General features: G+C 50.0%; 1 protein-coding gene across 1 annotated transcript in view; it reads right to left on the bottom strand.

The window, feature by feature from the left end:
• Positions 1–884: 884 nt before the first annotated feature.
• Positions 885–14,527, bottom strand: part of ACP7 (acid phosphatase 7, tartrate resistant (putative)) — a 15,139-nt gene continuing 1,496 nt past the window's right edge. Inside the window, exons 2-12 of the mRNA XM_006739415.2 lie at positions 8,965–9,165; positions 8,473–8,655; positions 7,443–7,566; positions 7,158–7,220; positions 6,955–7,069; positions 6,756–6,863; positions 6,604–6,661; positions 6,426–6,493; positions 6,245–6,316; positions 3,018–3,155; positions 885–1,357 (exon numbers count right to left, since the gene is read on the bottom strand). Of these exons, the coding sequence (XP_006739478.1) occupies positions 1,292–1,357; positions 3,018–3,155; positions 6,245–6,316; positions 6,426–6,493; positions 6,604–6,661; positions 6,756–6,863; positions 6,955–7,069; positions 7,158–7,220; positions 7,443–7,566; positions 8,473–8,655; positions 8,965–9,165 (1,196 nt within the window). The 3' untranslated portion in view covers positions 885–1,291. The remainder of the gene's footprint in view (positions 1,358–3,017; positions 3,156–6,244; positions 6,317–6,425; positions 6,494–6,603; positions 6,662–6,755; positions 6,864–6,954; positions 7,070–7,157; positions 7,221–7,442; positions 7,567–8,472; positions 8,656–8,964; positions 9,166–14,527) is intronic.

Raw genomic sequence — 14,527 nt, 5'->3', positions numbered from 1 at the left:
CTGGGAGCCCACAGGCTGCCCCAGGGAAGCTCTCAGCCCAGGGGCCAGCGCCCAGCTTGGCCTAGGACTCCTGCTGTCAGATGTGTCTGTCAGCAGCTCAGAGCCCTCCTGTGGATAAAGGACAAAGTCCTCCTGGGCCCCACGAGGCCCAGCATGATCTTTCCCCATCACCTCCCTGTCTCTATCTTCCCCTACTCACTCTGCCCAGGCTGTACCGGCCTCCACACTGATCCCTGGCAGGGCCGGCGTGTTTCCACCTCAGGGCCTTTGCACTGGCCATTCCTCTGCCTGGAACACTCTGCCCCTGTGACTTCTCACTCAGACTCCTTCAGATCAAATGTTCACCCTCCCGGTGAGATCCCCCTGATTATCCTTGTAAAAACTGCAACTGTCCCCCCTCAGGCCCCTTCCCTGCTTTTTCAGAGTGCTTACCAATATTTACCCTGCTTTACATTTTTCTTATTTATTGTGTTTGCTGTCTGACCCCCTGGTTAGAGTATCAGCTCCGTTAAGGCAGAGATCTCTGGCTTGCTCACAGCTGTCTCCCAGGACTGAGACCAGGACCTGGCACATGGGAGATGCCCAATAAATAACGGGTGAATACACGAAACGGAAGGGGATAGAGAGACGGAGGAGAAAAGGAAGGGAAAAGGGGAGGAAAATGGCACGTCTGTGAGATCCTAAGGCTTGTCAGCAACCCCAGCTTGGAGGCAGGAGTGCTAACACTTCTCAGTGCTGGGCCGGGATACTGAGGCACAAGGCAACACTGGTTAGTACTCCTTGGGCAGCTGGAGCATTGAGGGCGGCCTTGGAGGAGAAAGTCACCGACGCCCCCTGCCGGAGAGTGGTGTCATGACAGCCGTGCCCACTCCGCTGACTTAGGGCTGGTGATGCCCCTCACCCCTGCGGGCAGGGGAGGAGTCGGCCCAGGGGGCATCCCTGGCAGAAGCGCAGAGTCCATGGCCACAGCTATAAGCCTCTTTATTCCAGGGTCCCCGTGGGCGCCCTGCCCTATGAGTGTTATGCAGGAGAGCCGGGCTGTGCCGCCCCACACCTGCCCTGCTTTGCTCTGTGCCTGGGCGCCGGCCCTCCCATCACAGCCAGTGGTACCCCACCTCTCCAGGAGGAGAGAGCCGCTCCAGCTGCCTTGGGCTACAACCACTCCACACGGGGCCTCAGAAGGACTGGGAGCCAAGGCCTGCCCCGACTCTCCACCTGGGCCTGGGCAGTGTCTGGTCACACTGGGCAAGGCAGCGAGGCCCAGGGTCCCTGATGAGAGCTGCCCCTGTGCCTAGAGGTACGTCATCCGGCCAACCAGGGGTCTCACCACCCAGATGTCATCCACGATCTTCCCGTCCTGCAAGGGACAAAAACAAAAGAGGTAGTGAGAGCTGAAAGTCCAGACTCCAGGGCCAAGGACCTGAATTCAAATCCAGATCTTTAATGGACTGTGTGACCTTGGGCGAAGTGTTAGACCTCTCTGAGCCTCAGTTTTCCTCATCTGACAAGTGGGGATGATAGTAATAGTACCTACATCATAGATGTTGCGGGAATTAAATGAGGTTATTTGTGGAGGGCTTTTTAAAAAGGGATCCCGGGACAAGGCAAGGACTGTGTAAGGTGTAGGCTATTATTATGAGCACAAACCCTGGAGTCAGACAAATGTCACTTATATATCTCAGTGCAACGGCTCTCTACATGGCCTTAAGAATGTTCCCCAACTATGAGCCTCAGTTCCATACTCTATACACAGGGGAGAACCGAATGGGATAAACACATAAGCCTAAAGCCTACCCCTGGTGCGTGCACTGCTCAATAAAGGGTAGTTATTTATAATAAAAAGAACACAGTCTTTGCGGCCAGACCCCAGCTCTGCCACCCTCCAGCTGTGTGACCCTTGGAAAATTACTTCCCCTCTCTGAGCCTCAGTTCTCTCAACTGTACAATGGAAAGAAAAACCATCCCATGGGATTGCTGTGGGGATTAAAAGGTTCCTAGATGTAAAGGGTCTAGCCCAGCATCTGATGTAAACAGGTGCTCAAGAAATCATAATTATTATTATTTTAAAAAGACAATGACAGGGGCACCGAGGTGGCACATTCAGTTAAGCATCCAACTCTTGGTTTCGGCTCAGGTTGTGGTCTCAGGGTCGTGAGATCAAGCCCAGAGTCAAGCTCTGGGATTCTCTCTCTCCCTCTGCCCTTCCCTTCCTAAAAATTTTTTTAGAGATTTTATTTATTTATTTGACAGAGAGAGACAAGCAGGGGGAGCAGCAGGCAAAGGGAGAGAGAGAAGCAGGCTCCCCACTGAGCAGGGAGCCCGATGCGGGGCTCGATCCCACGGCCCTGGGATCATGACCTGAGCCGAAGGCAGCTGCTTAACCCACTGAGCCACCCAGGTGCCCCAAATAAATAAATCTTAAAAAAAATACAATAAGGGGCGCCTGGGTGGCTCAGTGGGTTAAGCGACTGCCTTCGGCTCAGGTCATGATCCTGGAGTCCCAGGATCGAGTCCCACATCAGGCTTCCTGCTCGGCAGGGAGTCTGCTTCTCCCTCTGATCCTCCTCCCTCTCATGCTCTCTCTCTCTCATTCTTTCTATCTCAAATAAATAAATAAAATCTTAAAAAAAAATACAATAAAATTACAATGGCAAAAATAAAGAAAGGTGAGCCATGATTATTTAGGTCCTTCTAACCTTGGGCCACTTCTGCCCAGCACACATCATACTGGTTTCCCTCCACCTGCTCCCACCACCGGCCTTTTTCATGCTTTGGAAACTGTTCTCAGCACTTTATATATAACAGGTCAAGCAACTATTATCATCCCCTTTAACAGATGGGAAAGTTGTGGCTTGGAGAGTTGAAATAAGTCGCTCGAAGTCAGCCAGCTGGTAAGTAGCAGAGGCAGGATTTGAACCCAGGATTTCCGGCTCTGGAGTCCATGCTTTTAACCACTCAGCTCCAGAACCCGCTGGGCCCGGTTACTCGGGCAGGTGATCGGGCCACCGCTCACTGACCTGGTCGTCTGACACCTGCTGGATGTGCACGTGGGTCCCGTTGAGGATTTGTAGCCGCGTGTATCCGTACTCCTTCACGCGCACGGCGCTCCAGGGCCTCGGGAAGAGGGAGAAGGGGGTCAGCCGCTCCTCACAGCCCTGCCAGACAGAATCCTTTAGACCCAGGGCTGGGGTGGGTGGAGGACCCACAAGGAGCAGAAACAACCTCCCAGGCCAGGACCCTGAGGCCTCCAAGGAAGACAAAGTCTGTTAAGCCTTGATCTCACTAAGACTTCTAGAAAAGTGCATGGTTGTGAGAGACTGCCCACTGCAGCATTTTCTGTAAGAGCCCTAAGCTGGAAGGCACCCAAATGCCCATCAGTGGGGGTCAGTTAAATAAATCATAGCGTAGCCATCACAAAGCAAGGTGTTGGTGGCCACGATGTACAGTAAAAGGGAAAACGCAATTGGAAGAATGGACAAAACCGGGGGGCCTCAACACTGACCGTGCCGTAGACCCTCCGAGAAAGCTTTTTTTTTTTTTTAAAGATTTTATTTATTTATTTGAGAGAGAGAGAATGAGAGAGAGAGAACACATGAGAGGGGATAGGGTCAGAGGACGAAGCAGACTCCCTGCTGAGCAGGGAGCCCAATGCGGGACTCGATCCCGGGACTCCAGGATCATGACCTGAGCTGAAGGCAGTCGCTTAACCAACTGAGCCACCCAGGCGCCCCCGAGAAAGCTTTTTAAGTCACCAGCGCCTGGGGGAGAGCGATTGCTCAGGCTTGCAGGAGATACGCCCGGCGACATGAGCAGAGACCATGCGGGACCTTGAAAAATCACCCTTTTGCACCCATCATTGGAATCATTAATGGAAGCAAGAATCATCAATAGGTGGTAAAACTCACGGTGAAAGTCTGAGGAATCGCCAGATAATGGCATAGTCCCAAATGATCTCTCCAGGAGAAATAATATATTAATAACCATTAATTATACATAATATAACAATATTATAAAATATTAATAATATGATAATAGCTGTGACAAATAAGAAGATAAAATAGAGATTAAAACAGATGTGGTTGGGGCGCCTGGGTGGCTCAGTCGGTTGAGCATCTGACTCTTGATTTCGGCTCAGGTCATGATCTCAGGGTCATGGGATTGAGCTCTGTGTGGGGCTCCTCGCTGGGTGTGGGGCTCCTCGCTGGGTGTGGGGCCTGTTCCAGGATTCTTTCTCCCTCTGTCCCTTCCCTTCCTGCTCACATGCATCCACGAGCTGTCTCTCTCTCTCTCTCTCTCTCAAAAACAAACAAAACATAACAAAAAGAGATGTGGTTAAATGTTCATGTTTGGGAAACATTGGTAAAGGGGATATGGAAAGTCTTTGTATTTTTGCAACTTTTCTGTAAGTCTGAAATAATTTCAAAATTTGAAAATGAAGGAAAACTAATCTGTGCTGATTAAAGTTCAGAATAGCGATCACCCAGGGGTGTGAGGCGCCATCTGGTGCTGATAACATTCTATTTCCTGCTCCAGGTGGTGGCTACCTGGGCCACTGCCAGGGTCCTGTTCTCAGAGATTCTGGTGTTTGTTCTGGAATGGGGCCCAGACGCCGGAGTTTTAAAACTTCCCCATGTAATGTCCACCAAAGTTGAGAACCCCTAGGGGATGAAGCATGATCCAAGTTGTTTTTTGAAACCGGGTAGTACATTAACTAACATCTCTATCAAGATAATCACTCAATTGCACATGCAGAGAACATTCTAAAATGCCATCCGACAGAACACGAGAGTGGGACGAAGAAGGGGTGTGGATGGCTGGTGTTCACCTCCTGCCCTCTGCACAATTGAACTTTTTTAGATTTTTTAAAAGATTTTATACACTTATTTGAGAGAGAGAGAGATCACAGAGGGAGAGGGAGAAGCAGGCTTCCCGCTGAGCAGGGAGCCCGATGCGGGACTTGATTCCAGGACCCCAGGATCATGACCTGAGCCAAAGGCAGACACTTAACTGCCTGAGCCACCCAGGCACCCCGTGCACTGTTTGAGTTTTTATCACAAGTGTTTCTTACTTTGATCTTACTAATTTATAAGAACCAGCTTAAAAAATAAGCCCTGTCTCCTTGCAGAAGTGAGTGATTCCAAGGCAGACAGGGAAAGGGCAGGGAAACACAAGAGGATTCTTGGAACACCCCGTAGGGTCAAAAAATAAGGAAGAGCTCACAAAATGACAGGGGCACTCGAAAGAAAACACAGGCCCTGACCCGAAGAGTTCCCAGTGGCCCAAACTGGAGCAAGGTGATCAACAGCATAAATCACAGTCATATCGGTTTATCGCCCACAGGATACAACAATTACCCATGAGTCCACACTGGTATAAATCAATAACGAACTACATAAATGGAACTGAGGGGATGACTCTTCCTCATGAGAGATTCTAATTAATAAATCTAGGAGGAATGAGGGAAATAGAAACTTCCCATTAGAACACCTCAGTAATAATTGTTGCAGGCAGGACACACTGGAGGATTCAAAAATCAGTGCGTGAAAGTTTGAGGAGTGCTGGGAGATTTGCATGGCCGAAAGGTATCTCCCTGAAGTTACTTATTAATTAGAAAGGGAAATATAATAGCTTTACAGTGGAGGAAACCCGCAGACACCTCCTTAACCAGGTGATTCAGAGACACACGGACGGCAGGAGCCCCGGGTCCGATGCACCAAGGAGAACACATCACTTCTGTGATCGTCTTGCCCGAAATGCATAACCTGAATCTCAGCAAAATGACACATAAACCCAGACCACGGGGCCTTCTGCAAAACAACTGGCCAGGAGTTTTCTAAAATGTGCAGGATGAAAGACTCTGGAGACATGATAACTAACTCGAATGTGGGATCCTGGAACAGAAAGCGGTCGTCAGGGAGAAGTTTGGTGGAACGTGAATCGAGTCTGGAGTTCAGTGGCAGTGATGATAATAAGAAGCCGTCTGTCTTTGGATCCATCTGGTAAACTTGAGCAAGCCCCCCCCCAACCCCTGCCACCTGTTGAGCCTGAGACTGAACGAGTATTTGACTGCCTGAGCCTCTGTTTCCACATCTGTACAATGGGCCTGCGACTAGGGCTACCTAAGCTCTCGGGGGGGAGTGTTGGTGACAGCAGCCGTATAAACACCTGGCCCCCCAGGCAGGCATAAGAGGCAGTAAAAATCAAGAGGCAAGAAGCCAAAGGCACTCTTCCCCGTGGTGCTCACGGCAGATCCTGTGATGATGTGGACCGGGCCTCGAGGGTTGGTGTAGGGCATCTCTCGGCTGCCATTAAACACCTGGAGACAGGGACAAGGGGGAGGAGCGTGTCACACCAGGCCAAAACCCAGGTGTCCAAGGGTCCACCGACACCAGCCGCATGGGCCCTCGGCCTTCCCTGAGCCTCACCTGGTAGTCGTAAATGGGCCACAGGCGTTCGTAGGAGTGCTCATGAGCCCACAGCTGCAGGTCGACCCCTGAGACAGAACAAGTTGGGGTCAAGCTGTTTGATCCTGGAGAGGTTGGGCGGGGCGGTGGGGGGAGGGCGGGCTGGGTCCTGGGGCTGGAAGTCCCCCAGGTCACTCACCGTATTTGTAGAAAAGATCCTCCAACCCAAAGAACTTGCCACGGAGGCCTTTGCGAACCTGGGCAGGGCGCACAAGGAAGTGAATGGGGACTCAGGCCGCCCCCCTCCCCCTCCTGGCTCTCAGCACCCCGCCTCAGGGAGGGGGTCCTCACCTTGCTTTCATGCCATGTACAGTCATCCAAATCAGCATTGGAACAGTACATGGGCCGGTGGCCCATGGTAATGATCCACGGCCGGGCTGCCCGGTTCTTATTGGCTTTCTAGAGAGAAGAGCCCCGAGTGAGCCCTGGGAGGGGTGGGTGGGGAGGAGAGGCAGGGCAGGGGATTATAGGGGACCTCCACCCATGTTACCTGGAGGTCGCTCTCCAGCCAGTGGAACTGTCTCTCTACCAGGTGGTGACCGTAACTGAGGAAGAAGTATACCTCGGTGGAGAAGGAGATGATGTGCGCAGGGCCCAGATCCCAGCTGGAGGGGTCAGAGGGCGTAGGTCAGAGGTGGGGGTCTCCTTGGCATCTCCCATCCATCCTCCAGTCCTCAGGGTTCCCCAGATTACCTGTACCACAGGCCTTCGTTGTTCCCTGGCATGCTGAAGCGGGCCTTGTAGTTAGAGAAGTTGCTGGGTAAAAGAAAAGGTGGGGAGAGAGTCTGGGTTCCCCGACCGGGCCCCCAACTCCCCACTGCCAGGCCAGGTCTGCCTCCCAGCCCGGCCCCCATCTCCTCTCCTCTTGATACCACTAATGCACTGCTGCAGGATGAGGGACTAAAGTGAGACACTAAGAAGGACACGTCTGTTTGCACCGGTCAGGCCCTCACCCGCCCTGAAGCCCCAGGCCCTCACTAGCGTTCTTCGTGATTCCCAGGGCACGTCATATAGGGCAGGCTGGCGGCCACAGGTTCAATGAGCCGCATGAACTTGTCCCCGACTCGAGCATTGTCCTGATCCATGTTGTAGGCGAAGTCTCCTGGGGGGGGGGGGGGCAGGGAGAGAGTGAGGACCCAGACCCGGCTCTCCTCTTGCTGGACCCAAGAGACCCAATTGCTCGGCTCTGCAACCCCCAGCCCCGAGCCATCCCGGTTCTGCAATCCCTACCTCACACCCACCCACATGTGCACTTGGAGCTGTTTCCTGAACCTCTGGCCACTGAGGACCCCCCCTTGAGACTGCCCTGGTCTCCCATGCTCTGATCACACTGGCCCCCATCTCTGCTCACCTTCTTGTCCCCTCCCATGACAACGTTGAGACTGACACGATCTGATACTGGTTTTGTACCAGGCACAGTTCCAAATGCTTTACATACTTGATCACCGGAATCTTCAAAACACCCTCTGAGGTGGATGTTATTATCACCCCACTTCAGATGGGGAAACTGAGGCCCAGAGGGATTATGTGCTTGTGCAAGGTCACAGGGCTGGTTAGTAAAAATCCAGGAATCAGGCCCTGGGAGTCTGATTCCAGAGTCTGCGGCTGTGAACCATGTCAGCCCCAATCTCCATCTCCCAAGTGTGTCCCTGTCCCCTGAAGCCACAGCAGCAATGATCATGACAAGGAATAAGCGGCACTTACAGCATGCCAAGCCACGTCACCCATGTAGTCATCACGACAATGCCATGAATTCTGGAGCAGCCTTAGCCCTCATTGTAATAACGCAGAGGACAAAACCAATAACGCACACGGCTCTCCGTGTTGGAGCTGGGATTTGCACCTGGGCAGGCTGGTTAACCACAGACACCCTCTCCAGGGTCCGTGTCTCATCGCCTGTCCCTTCAGAACCACACTAACCCCAGCGCGGTGCCCTCGATAGCCCCGGGATCACCTCCCACCCAAGCCCCACCCAACGCCTTCAGGTGCACCCTCGTCAATGCCTCACCCACATGGAGAACAGCATCGTACATGCCCTGCTGGGTGTCCCTGCGCAGCCGCGGGAAGGCCTTCGGGTTGTCAGCCCCCAGGTCCCCAAACACAGCCAGACGGGGGCTCCAGTGGGGACCATTCTTCAGCGCCCGGAAACGGAACCGACGGCTCCAGCCCCGAGAACTGCCACAGCGGTAAACTGAGGGAAAGGGGAAGGTCACAGTCAGCTAGGAGCACGCCCTGGCTGCCTCCTCCCCACCCCGCAATCCATCTTCACTTGGTGGGGGGAGGAAGTGGGGATCGAGGGGTTCCGACCCATGCCCTTCGGTCCACCCCACCCCAGACCCCAGAGCCTTCCATTCTCATGCCAGAGTCTCGTACAATAGGCTGCAGATCAGCAGAGCAGTTACCAGCCCGGCCTGGGCCCCCTGTCAGCGGTGGCTTCTCCTCTATCCCCCACTCCTCTTCCTGCTTCCCCATGAGCACTCGGGCCTGGGGCCCCTCTCACCATACTGGACCCCCGGCAGCAGCTCCCGCAGCGTGACCCGGTGTATGTAGAGCTTCCGCCGGAGAAGGCCCCCATCCACAAAGCGGCTGAAGGTGCCCTGAGCCCGGAGGGGCAGGGGGCCCGTTAGCTGCAGTCCGAACTGCACTTCGGACGGGGTGGGGACCCATGTGGTCCAGGTTACAGTCATGGAGCCCGGCTCACCTGGGGAGAAAGGAGCAGAGCGGGGCCGGGCAGTGAGGCCTGAGCTGGAGCAGGGGAGGATGTGCAGACAGAGCGAGGGGCAAGAGCGAACAGCTCTGGAACACTTAGTAATTAGGGACACGGGTTCTGGAGCTCCCCAGGTGAAACCTCAGCTTTGCCATTTCCAAGCTGCGCTTCCCTGGGCACATCACTTCACCTCTCTGCGCCTCGGTTTCCTTATCTGTAAAGTGGAATAATAATGGTTTCTACTCTAAGGGTTTTTATGAGGCTCAGGAGAATACATACAAGCAAAGCACTTGGGACGGTGCAGTGAGGATTACATGAGTGAATGGATATTATTCTTACTACGATTATTTACTGCGTGCAGCCCTCGTGCCAAACATTTTGCATATATGATATCATTGAGGGGTTATAAACTCAGATGTCTAGAAACCTGCCAGGTAATATAAACGGGGACAAAGGCCGGCTGGAAGGAGTCAGGCAGCAGAGAGTGATGGAGTGTGTAGCAAACCGTAGACTCCGCCCTGTCTTAAAGGGGCTGCCATCGCTCACTGCGGTGTAGCTTCTGCTTCCATGCAGGAAGCAAGCCCAGGGCCCCCAAATCTGTCAACTTCTAGAGTAAGTCTCTATATGGTGGTTTTTATATGCCAGGAACAGAGATAGATACATAGATAGATAGATAGATAGATAGATAGATAGATAGATCCAAACTTTTTTTTTTTTTAAGATTTTTTATGTATTTATTTGAGAGAGAGAAAGAGCATGAGCCGGGGGAGGGGCAAAGGGAGAGAGACAAGCAGACTCCTCGCTGAGTGCAGAGCCAACCAACAAGGGGCTCGGGGCTTGGGCTCGATCCCAAGACCCTGAGATCATGACCTGAGCTGAAGTCAGACGCTTCACTGACTGAACCACCCAGGCGCCCCAATAAATCCAAACTTTGAAGTGCTAACTCAAAATTCTTAAATGCCAGCAACCAAATCAAGGTTTTCAACACACCACATGGTATAGTCTGATGTTAAGAGCATGCATTCTTGTTCAGGGAACAGGAGAATGCATGTGCACCAGATTCTTCATTGCAGCACTGTTTGTAATCACGACGTATCAGAACTGACCAAAATGCCCACCCACAAGAGAGGGGCCGGGGCGCCTGGGTGGCTCAGTTGGTTAAGCGACTGCCTTCGGCTCAGGTCATGATCCCGGAGTCCTGGGATCGAGTCCCACATCGGGCTCCCGGCTCGGCGGGGAGCCTGCTTCTCCCTCTGACCCTATCCCCTCTCATGCTGTTTCTCTGTCTCTCTCTCTCTCTCAAATAAATAAATAAACAAAATCTTTAAAATAAATAAATAAAGAGAGGGGCCGAATAGGCTATGTAACATCCAGACAGTGGAGCATAAGGGAGCTATCCAAAGAACGAAGACAAGTTCTAGGACCTGCTATGGAATGACATCCAGGACAGCCAGGGAAATTAACAAAGCAAAGTACACAAGAGTGTCAATAGGCACCTATTCTTCACTAAGAGAATAGACACAGGTATTTACTCATCTGTATGAAAGAAATACAGGAAGGATACAGCAGAAAAGAAAGACATGGGTTCCTTACATGGGGTTGATGGGAACGGGGTAGAAAAAGGGAGACAGGTACAGAGCAGGAAAGACCAGGATGGAAAACACTATTTAGTGTTTTTAGTGTAATTGTTTAGTGTAATTCTGACTCTTAGAATTATAATCGTGTTCCATATTTCCTTCACACACACCCAAAATAAACTAACAATTACAATAACAATGTAGGAAGAAGCCAGTATGAATATAAACACTGACCAATGGATGTAACTTTATTTAAAAAGTAAATAAAGCAACCACACCGAAGGAGTGGGTCACCATGGGATAGGTCTTGACTGGACGCTGTAAGACTATGGCGAAAAGGTACAAACTGCCAGTCATAAAATAAATAAGTCACAGAGATGAAAAAAGTACAGCAAAGGGAATATAGTCAAGTATATCGTACTAACATGGCATGGTGACAGACGGTGATTTCCCTTACTGTGGTGAGCACCGAGTAATGAAGAAAATTGTCAGATCACTATGAAACTAACATAAAATTTGATGTCAACATGTAATTCAGTAATAAAAAAATGCTTTTAAAAAGACTACAGAGAGGGGCGCCTGGGTGGCTCAGTCGTTAAGTGCCTGCCTTTGGCTCAGGTCATGATCCCGGGGTCCTGGGATCGAGCCCCGCATCGGGCTCCCTGCTCAGCGGGAAGCCTGCTTCTCCCTCTCCCACTCCCCCTGCTTGTGTTCCCTCTCTCGCTGTATCTCTCACTGTCAAATAAATAAAATCTTTAAAAAAAAAAAAAAAGACTACAGAGAAGGGGCGCTTGGGTGGCTCAGTTGGTTAAGTGTCTGCCTTCAGCTCGGGTCATGATCTTGGGGTCCTGGGATTGAGACCCACGTCGGGCTCCCTGCTCAGCAGGGAGCCTGTTTCTCCCTCCCTTCCCTGCTCATCATCTCTGTCGCTATCTCTGTCTCTCTCTCTCTCTCAAATAAATAAATAAAATCTTAAAAAAAAAAAGACTACAGAGAAAAAGGACTGCACATACATGTTGTCACCTAGTAAATGTTCTCACAGGGACACAGGCAAATAATTCTGAAGCTGCTTTATGCCTATACTTGCATTGAACAAATACCTAAGTATACTGTAGAAGTGGGAGGTAGGTTTTGCAATGCTGGAGAAAGAAGTTATAAATTAGGAAAGAAGAAGGCTAAAATAAGCCCGTGATGTTGGACTAGAATCAGAGGTATCAGTATGATCTCATGGTAAGTGCTATATACATACAGATAGATACGGAAACGGAGATATGTGCATGCACGTGTGATACACACACATGTTTGTGAAAGGGCCTGGAAGCTGTGATACCTCGGTAACCACGAGCACACCTAGTGCTCAGATCTTAGTTTCTAAATACCCGTTCTCCTGTGAAAGAAACCAGGGATCCTTGCAGAAGCGGTTGATTCCAAAGACAGGGCAGGAAATACACAAGATAAGCCTGGAATGACATGTGGTGCCAGAAAGTGGGGGAGTGCTCAAGAAATGACAGGGGTTTGTCGAAAGAACACAGAAGATGATCCGAAGGAATTCCAAAAGACCAAATCCAGGACAATTTGAGCCACAAAATAAATAATGATAGTATTGGATATTTAACCCAAGGAATCAAATAAATATCTGTAAGTCTATACTGAAATACATAAATAAATAAGTGAATGGATGGATGGATGGATAGATGGAGGGAAGGGACAGCTTTCCTTACAGTAAAATTTCCATTAAATGGAGAGAAGAATTAGAAAGCCACAAAATCACCATTAGGCAAACACCACGCTAATAATTGCTACAGGCAAGATCCACTGACGTATGCTAAAATCAGTGGGCGAAAGTTCCAAGAGAAACATAATTTGCATGGTCTCAAGGAATCTCCCCCAAGATATTTATTAAGTGCAAAGGGAAGAAGAAAAATCCTATGATGGAGAAACCCAGCAGGCTCCACTGTAACCACACAATGAAGGTCAACATCACCAGTAACAGCAATGAGCTATGTCAGTACCGTGAGCTCTCTGATACCAGGCATCGGGGAGGACACAACATCACAGCTCTGATAGTCTTGCCAGAAAAGCACATAACTTCATTCTGATCAGGAGAAAATACCTGACAAACCCCAGATGAGGGCTACCCTACAAAATAACTGCTTGGTACTAAAAAATGTCAAGATCATGAAAGGTAAGGAAAGACTGAGCCACTGGCAGGTTGGAGGTGACTAAGGAGAAGAGCTAAATGCTAAATAATGAAATAACCAAGTGGGAAAAACTGCTGATATTCCAACAGGGTCTGTAGTTTAATTAATAGTATATTGTACCAATGTTAATGTCCTGTGGTTTTTCCTTAAGATTTTATTTATTTATTTGAGAGAGAGAGAGAGAGAAGAGGTGTGTGAGAGAGCATGAGTTGGGGGGAGCGGCAGAGGGAGAGGGAGAAGCAGGTTCCCCGCTGAGCAGGGAGCCCAATTTGGGGGCTCCGTTCCAGGACCCTGAGATCAAGACCTAAGCTGTAGGCAGACGCTTAACTGACTGAGCCACCCAGGCACCCAACTTCCTGGTTTTAATAAACACATTGGGGCATCTGGGTGACTCAGTCAGTTAAGTGTCCAATTCTTGATTTCGGCTCAAGTCATGATCTCAGGGTCATGAGGCTGAGTGTGGAGTCTGCTTAAGATTCTCTCCCTCCCTCTCTCTTTATCCTTCCCCTCCCCCTGCACGCACATGCGCACTCTCTAAAAAATAAATAAACATACCGTAATTATGTAAGATGCTAACACAACAGTAGGAGAAACCGGGTGAGGGGAATATGGGAGCTCTGTAATATTTTTGTAAATTTTCTGTTAAATCTAAAATTAGTACAAAGTTAAAGTTCTAAAACAAATACCGTGGGCTCTTTGAGCCAGCCTGCCAGGCTTCAAATTCTAGACTGTGTGACCCGGGGTCAGACTTTTCATCTCTAGGAGGCTTGGTTTACTCTTCTATAACATGGGAGTAACAACAGAACCTACAGTTTAAGATCCAATATGAGGCTAAGTGAGTTATCCCTCTGATGCATTTAGTAGGAGCGGATTTGCTATTCTTACTGCGAAGGCCAAACAAGGGACCCTTTGTCACCTCACTGGATTTTCACAGTAGCACCACGAGATGGGTTTTACTGTCATTCCATTTTATAGAGGTCTCCAGGCAAAGGGCCTTGTCCAAGGTCAGTTGGTCAACAAACGCCAAAGCCAGTTCACTCGAGTGGCTTCAGATTCTACAGTGCAACTAACCTTTAAGAAACGATCTTCCTCATAACTGTCAAGGACATAAAGAAAAAAAAAGGCAAAAACAAGAAAAGCCTGAAGAAGAACTGTCACAGATAGGAGGAGACTAGAGATGGCAGCGGGATGAGGTGTGGGATCGTGGATCGGATTAGTGGAAAAATTGGTGAACGACCAAAGTCCATAGTTCAATTAGTGATATAATGCCAATGTTAATTTCTTAGCTTTGATGATGGGTACATAAAACATTGACATTAGGGGAAGCTGGGTGAGGGGGGTACAGGAATTCTGCACTATCTTTGCAACTCTTCCATAAATCTAAAGTTATTTCAAAATAAAAAGCTAAAATTATTTGAAAGACAGACAGAAAGGGCTGTGTGTTGAGTTTGGGTGCAGTATCAAAAAGGAATAGGCACAATTATTTGAAACTCCTTTTAAAATCCTCCTCCCGGGGGGGCGCCTGGGTGGCTCAGTTGTTAAGCGTCTGCCTTTGGCACAGGTTATGATCCCAGGGTC

Source organism: Leptonychotes weddellii, chromosome 16 (assembly GCF_054177405.1).
Source record: "Leptonychotes weddellii isolate Sample4059 chromosome 16, ASM5417740v2, whole genome shotgun sequence".
NCBI classification, from domain to species: Eukaryota; Metazoa; Chordata; class Mammalia; order Carnivora; family Phocidae; genus Leptonychotes; species Leptonychotes weddellii.
The sequence above is the reverse complement of the archived record's forward strand: the minus strand, read 5'-3'. Positions and strand labels throughout refer to the sequence as shown.